At 55.1% G+C, this 6,205-nt stretch overlaps 1 protein-coding gene across 1 annotated transcript; it reads left to right on the forward strand.

The window, feature by feature from the left end:
* Positions 1–5,113, forward strand: Nr1h2 (nuclear receptor subfamily 1 group H member 2; the record flags this gene model as incomplete). The annotated part of the gene is made up of 8 exons (XM_047529962.1): positions 1–34; positions 120–251; positions 575–865; positions 944–1,221; positions 1,389–1,568; positions 2,163–2,262; positions 4,067–4,275; positions 4,603–5,113. Coding segments are annotated over 8 exons (1,371 nt in total), but the record flags the coding sequence as incomplete, so codon positions are not given.
* Positions 5,114–6,205: the final 1,092 nt, after the last annotated feature.

Genomic DNA, 6,205 nt, shown 5'->3' on the forward strand with positions numbered 1-6,205 from the left:
CCCACCACAAGTTCCCTGGACAGCCCGGTGCCTGGTGAGTGAGACTTTCCCATTCACTCTCTATCATATATTGGCAATAGAAGCTCACTGTCCCTCCTTCTGCTTCCTCCCTTTCCCAGGAAATGGCCCTCCTCAGCCCAGTACCTCCTCTTCTCCACCCACTATAAAGGAGGAGGGTCCTGAGCTGTGGCCGGAGGGCCTGGACCCTGAAGTTGTAGGCACTGATGGGGCCAACTCAGCCTTCATAGAAGGTGAGACAGGGACAGGGGTCTGGAAGTTGGTGTGGGGGCTGAGGGAGGCATCTAGAAAGGGAGAAACAAGGATGGGGAAATGGGAGGCCCTGTTTATTTTTCTTTTTCCTTCCATTTCTCCTTAATACCTCCTACTTTGATTCATTCTTGGGGGTCCACTGACTTGGACATCTTTCCCTCTGCATTGCAGTCCCCTGAGTGTGCACATCTCCTCTCACCCTTCGTCCTCTGCTTCCTCGCCTTGGGATCTCTCATGTGCCTGACCCTCTGGCAGCTGTTTCTCTTTGTGGCTCTCTCTCATGGCCTTTATCTGCCCATCTCAGTCATCCTAGAGCCAGAGGAGGAGCCAGAACGCAAGCGGAAGAAGGGCCCAGCTCCGAAGATGCTGGGCCATGAACTTTGCCGAGTGTGCGGGGACAAGGCCTCTGGCTTCCACTACAATGTGCTCAGTTGTGAAGGCTGCAAGGGCTTCTTCCGGCGCAGTGTGGTCCACGGTGGGGCTGGGCGCTATGCCTGCCGGGGTGGTGGAACCTGCCAGATGGATGCCTTCATGCGGCGCAAGTGCCAGCAGTGCCGGCTGCGCAAGTGCAAGGAGGCAGGGATGCGGGAGCAGTGTGAGTGCTGGGGAAGGATGGCGCCAACCTGCCCCTGCCCAGGCCCGGAGCCTCTGCTGAGGCCCGTATCCCCCACAGGTGTCCTTTCTGAGGAACAGATCCGGAAGAAGAAAATTCAGAAACAACAGCAGCAGCAGCAGCAGCAGCAGCAGCAGTCACCTGTAGAGCCAGGTGCCAGCAGCAGCTCAGCCTCTGGGCCCGGGGCATCTCCTGGAGGGTCTGAGGCAGGTGGCCAGAGCTCAGGGGAAGGCGAGGGTGTCCAGTTAACAGCGGCTCAGGAACTAATGATCCAGCAACTGGTGGCGGCCCAGCTGCAGTGCAACAAACGCTCCTTCTCTGACCAGCCCAAAGTCACGGTACTGCCCTTTCCACAGCCTCAAGCAGTGACGGGCCCAGTGGGGAGAGCCAGCAGGACTGGGGCCCAGGATGTGGGGGATATGAGGCTTCAGAGGGTAGGAACCTTGAGGGGAGTGTCCCCCACAGTACAGGATTCCTGGAGTGACCCTGCTGTCCTGTATCCCAGCCCTGGCCCCTGGGTGCAGACCCCCAGTCCCGAGATGCCCGCCAGCAGCGCTTTGCCCACTTCACGGAATTGGCCATCATCTCAGTGCAAGAGATTGTGGACTTTGCCAAGCAGGTGCCTGGCTTCCTACAGCTGGGCCGTGAGGACCAGATTGCCCTCCTGAAGGCATCCACCATTGAGGTAACCACAGCACCTGCCCACAGGAACCTCAGAGGTAGCTCCAGAACATGCTGGGGGCAGAGCAAAGAACAAGACTAGCCCTTTCCCTTGTGGGGATAGCGTTCTACAGAGGCATGTCTGAAACTTAAATGAGATAGCCAGAGCCTCCATGAGCCAAGGAGAGAGAGGAGAAGGAGCCAAGGTAGTCAGTGATCAAGGGCTGTGCTGGAGAGGCAGCTTTAGAGGATACACACCTGGAAGGCTTTTCAGAGGAGTTGACATTGGATTCAAATCATAGATAGTGAATAAGAAACGAGTCTGTAGTACGTGAAGCTCCATCCTAAGTACTGGCATATGGGAACAAACAAAACAGACAAAACTCCCTGCCGGTGTCCCTCATAACCCCTGGGCAGAGTGCCCTAGAGTAGAGGGTAGCACAGGCCAAAGTGAAGCCTGGAGGGAGAGAGTTCAGAGGGTCTGACCTGCTGACTGCGTGCTGGCGTGGCCAAGGAGGATGATCCTCACCAGATCAGACTCCCGTTCAGGCTGGGAGGGAGGGACAGCAGCTGAAGGGTCGTGGGGCCCCCCTTGAGGCCCTCCCCCTACTGCCCTCAGATCATGCTGTTAGAGACGGCCAGGCGCTACAACCATGAGACCGAGTGCATCACCTTCCTGAAGGACTTCACCTACAGCAAGGACGACTTCCACCGTGCAGGTTGCCAAGGGGGCCAGGGGTGGGGGGAGGTTGGCACCCACTGGCTAGGGGACATCATCCGTCTCATTCCTTTTTGAGCCTCCAAAGTGGGCTGAGGATGGAGCCAATGTGAAAGCAAGATGAGAGTGTGTTTAGTGAGCTCTGGCTCTGTGCAGGAGGAGTCTCTGCCATCACACAGGGCATCTTGGTGGGGATCAGGAAGAGGCAGGCTGCTAGATCCAGCCCTTCACAAAATGCAAAGCTTCCCCTGGTGTATAGGGCAGCCTGACATCCTGTGCTCCAAGAGCATTTACCTGGGCATGTGACCTAGGCAGAGGGCTCCCGGATGAATTGCACTGGAGTTGAGACCTGGGGAGTGAGAGGCACTGTCTGGGTAGAGGGGGGTGGGAGAGGCACTGCCAGCTGCTGTCACGTGCAGAGGCCTCACTTGTCATCCTCTGGGCCCTCTGTAAGTTCATCTTGTCTTCCTGGGGCACTGGCAGTATCCACTTCTAGCCCTGTCTTCTTCCTTCAGTCCCTAGCCCTCTCACCACCCAAGGTAGTCTCAGTAACCCTTAAATGTGAACTTAGCAGGACAGAATTTGGAAGAAGAGTGTTTGCTGTAGGGGGATCTCCCTGAGGTGGAGAGAGCTGAATGGTTTTAAGGAACTACAAGGAGTTCCAGCTGTTGTGACGCAAGGAGGTGAGGCTAGAGAGGAGGTCAGGAGTCCCACCACTTCCCGTCTCCTCTGCTACTGCTCAGTGCAGGCTTCAGTCATGGCTCCCTGGAACACTTCAAGGGCCCCTCACTGGCTCCCTGCCTCTACCCTCCCAATATGTCTACTCTTCAGCAGTTCAAAGGATTCTGTCAACACCCAAGTCAACTCCTATCTCCTCTGCTCAGAAACTTTCATTTCATGGCTTCTGTCTTCCTGGGAGAAAAGCCAAACTCCTCACTGTGGCCCACAAGGCCCTTCAAGACCTGGTTTCTTCCTCGCTGCCCTTGGTGTTGTCCTCTCCCCCTTGATTCCTGACCTTCTTATTCTTATTTGAACCTGTCCAACATGCTCCAGCCTCAGGGCCTTTCCACTTGTTGTTCTCTCACCTGGACCCAGGGTGACCCACTTGTTTAGGTTCGCCCAGGACCTGCCCAGAGCACTCACATAGTCTTATGACTTGCTCCCTCGCCTCCTTGGTCATTGCTCAAGTGTTCTGCACTGGGGCCTTCCCTGCCCACCACGTGGAAAATGTGAACAGATATTCAGCTGTCTCGATTACTCTTCTGTGCATTATTCCAGAAGCGCATCACCATCTGATAAACTGGGTATTTACTGATGTATTTGTCATCTGTTCCTTCAACCCCAGAGTCCTGCAGGAGTTGGGACTTTGTCTTATGAACTGCTCTACCCCCAGGCCTGGCACACCAAAGATGCTCAATGATGTTCGATGAATAAATGAACACGTCAGTCTCAGATGAGTTTGGAATTGACCTCAGAGCAGTGGAACCACGCAGGGACTGGCTCAGCACCACCTAGGTTAAACTCTCTCCCCTGCTCTGTGCGGGCGAGGACAGAGCCTGTGAAATCAGGGAGGAGCTGTGCAGACAGGTGGTAGCAGGATGTGGGAAATCACCAGTTGTGGTGCTCATTGCCCGTTCCATCACAGGCAGGGTTTGTGGCAGACCTACTGTGTGCCAGGCAGGTGCAGAAATGACAGGACACTGTAATCGTTGCTGTTTCCCTCACGCACTGGCTCGCCATCGGGACCAGGGTGTGGAGTCTGGTTTTAGGCCAGGAGAGCCGATCAGGTGGCTCTCTTCCCGCAGGCTTGCAGGTGGAGTTCATCAATCCCATCTTCGAGTTCTCACGGGCCATGCGGCGCCTGGGCCTGGACGATGCCGAGTATGCACTCCTCATTGCCATTAACATCTTCTCTGCTGACCGCCCCAACGTGCAGGAGCCAAGCCGCGTGGAAGCCCTGCAGCAGCCCTATGTGGAGGCTCTGCTCTCCTACACTCGCATCAAGAGGCCACAGGTACTAGGGCCGGAGCAGACTTAATGCTGGATTGGGAGGAAGTCTGGGCCCACAGAGGGTCAGTCCGGGCCTCAGGTCTCACTTCCTCATCTGAGCTCAAGCTCTACCGGCCCCACTGTGATGTTCTGAGCTCCAGCCACTGTCTGCTCATCAGAGCTGTCCTCAGGCTCCTGTCCTTTCATGAAGGACAGCCTCCCCAACCCTGGGTGGGTCCTGTGCTATGCCTGGCTGCTCCCCACCCTGGCTCTCCTGGCTAATTGGGGAAGGGAAGCCCTCCTTGCAGGCCAGAGCCCCGCTAGCAGCCACCTCCCTCCTGTTGGCCTGCAGGACCAGCTTCGCTTCCCACGCATGCTGATGAAGCTTGTGAGCCTACGCACGCTGAGCTCCGTCCACTCGGAGCAGGTCTTCGCCCTGCGACTCCAGGACAAGAAGTTGCCACCTTTGCTATCTGAAATCTGGGACGTCCATGAGTAAGGGGCCAGTTACTCTGGTCCACAGCCTTGCCTGACCACCCTCCAACAGATGGATACTGTCACTCTTCCTCCTCCTGGATTGGAAAGGGGCCCCGGGCAGCCCTATAGTTTCATCTGTGGTCTGAAGTCCAGGAGGCTCCCTCCCTTTCCATTGAGTCTTCCGGGAAGGGTGATGGTTCACAGGTCCCGACCTCTGACTGTTCCCAGCTGCCCTTCCCGCCCAGCTTACACCTCAAGCCTACTGCTCAATGCACCTTGAACAGAGGGGGGGCGGCCCATAACTGTCCTTCACAGCCCGGGAGACCACAGGTGCCCCTCTTCCTCTGTTCCTTTTATTTAATAAAAACTAAAAACAAAGCAAAAACAAGAAAATAAGAGTACAAGCCAGACTTAAGTGTAAGTGGAGAAGGGGGTGAGCTTTCAGGGTCTTCATTAACACCAGCCTCTGAATCTAATTCAGTAGACAGGACCAGCAGCCTCCTCAGGCTGCTGGTTTGGTGGAGGTGACAGATATCCCAGTCCAGGTAGATAGGGGCTGGCTGCTGAGGGGTCCAGGCCAGGTACCTGACAACCTGAGAGTCACCTCCTGAGATAGACTGGAACCTTTTTTTTTTTTTTTTTTTTTCTTTTTTCAGTTGGTACTGGGGATTGAGTGCAAGGGTGCTTTACCACTGAGTTACATCTCCAGCTTTTTTATTTTTAAGACTGGTTCTCCCTAAGTTGCTGAGGCTGGCTTCAAATTTTCAATCCTGTCTCAGCTTCCCGAGTTTCTGACTACTCCTGGCTTTGGAAGGACAAATAGGATTTAAGCTGATGAAGGACTGGGACTTTTGTCCAGTCAACAAGTATTTGCCAAGGCTTCTCATGGGCCAGTACTGTGCTGGCCCTTCTAGAGATGCACCTAGTGCTGATGGAGAGCTTAACATGCCCAATTTTAGGCACTGGAAACAGGAACAAAATAAAGTTGAGACATGGCACAAGGGGAGGGACAAGGAGCTTTGATGGCAACAGCGCAGACAGTGGGAGCTGGAGGAAGGAAGGGAAGGCATTTCCAAGGTGGATGTCTTCGAGGACATCTAAAATATGAGAACCTGGGGGTTGGGCCTGAAAGTTGAGGAACCACACACAGTAAGGGCAAGCTGTGAAGTTGCACACACGCAGTGGGCTGAGTGGAGGGCCCGGGTGTGAGGGGCAGGGCTGCCTAGAGGAACCGGCAGGATACTGGAAAGGAGCATTTGTTGGGGGCAGGGGACGACGAAAATGAGTAGTTACACACAATCGCCTTATTCCAAGTGTTTATCGGACACCCCAAAGATGTCCGCACCTTGTGCTTGTTTATCTGCAGATGGGGAAACTGAGGTTCGGAGTTTATCCTGTAACAGCCTCCTTTGCAGTGTCATGCCAGCCAACTGCAGGCAGCGCCCACTTCCGTAGCTCTCGGGATACGGCCTCGGCGG

The sequence above is a fragment of the Sciurus carolinensis genome, chromosome 16, assembly GCF_902686445.1.
Source record: "Sciurus carolinensis chromosome 16, mSciCar1.2, whole genome shotgun sequence".
NCBI classification, from domain to species: Eukaryota; Metazoa; Chordata; class Mammalia; order Rodentia; family Sciuridae; genus Sciurus; species Sciurus carolinensis.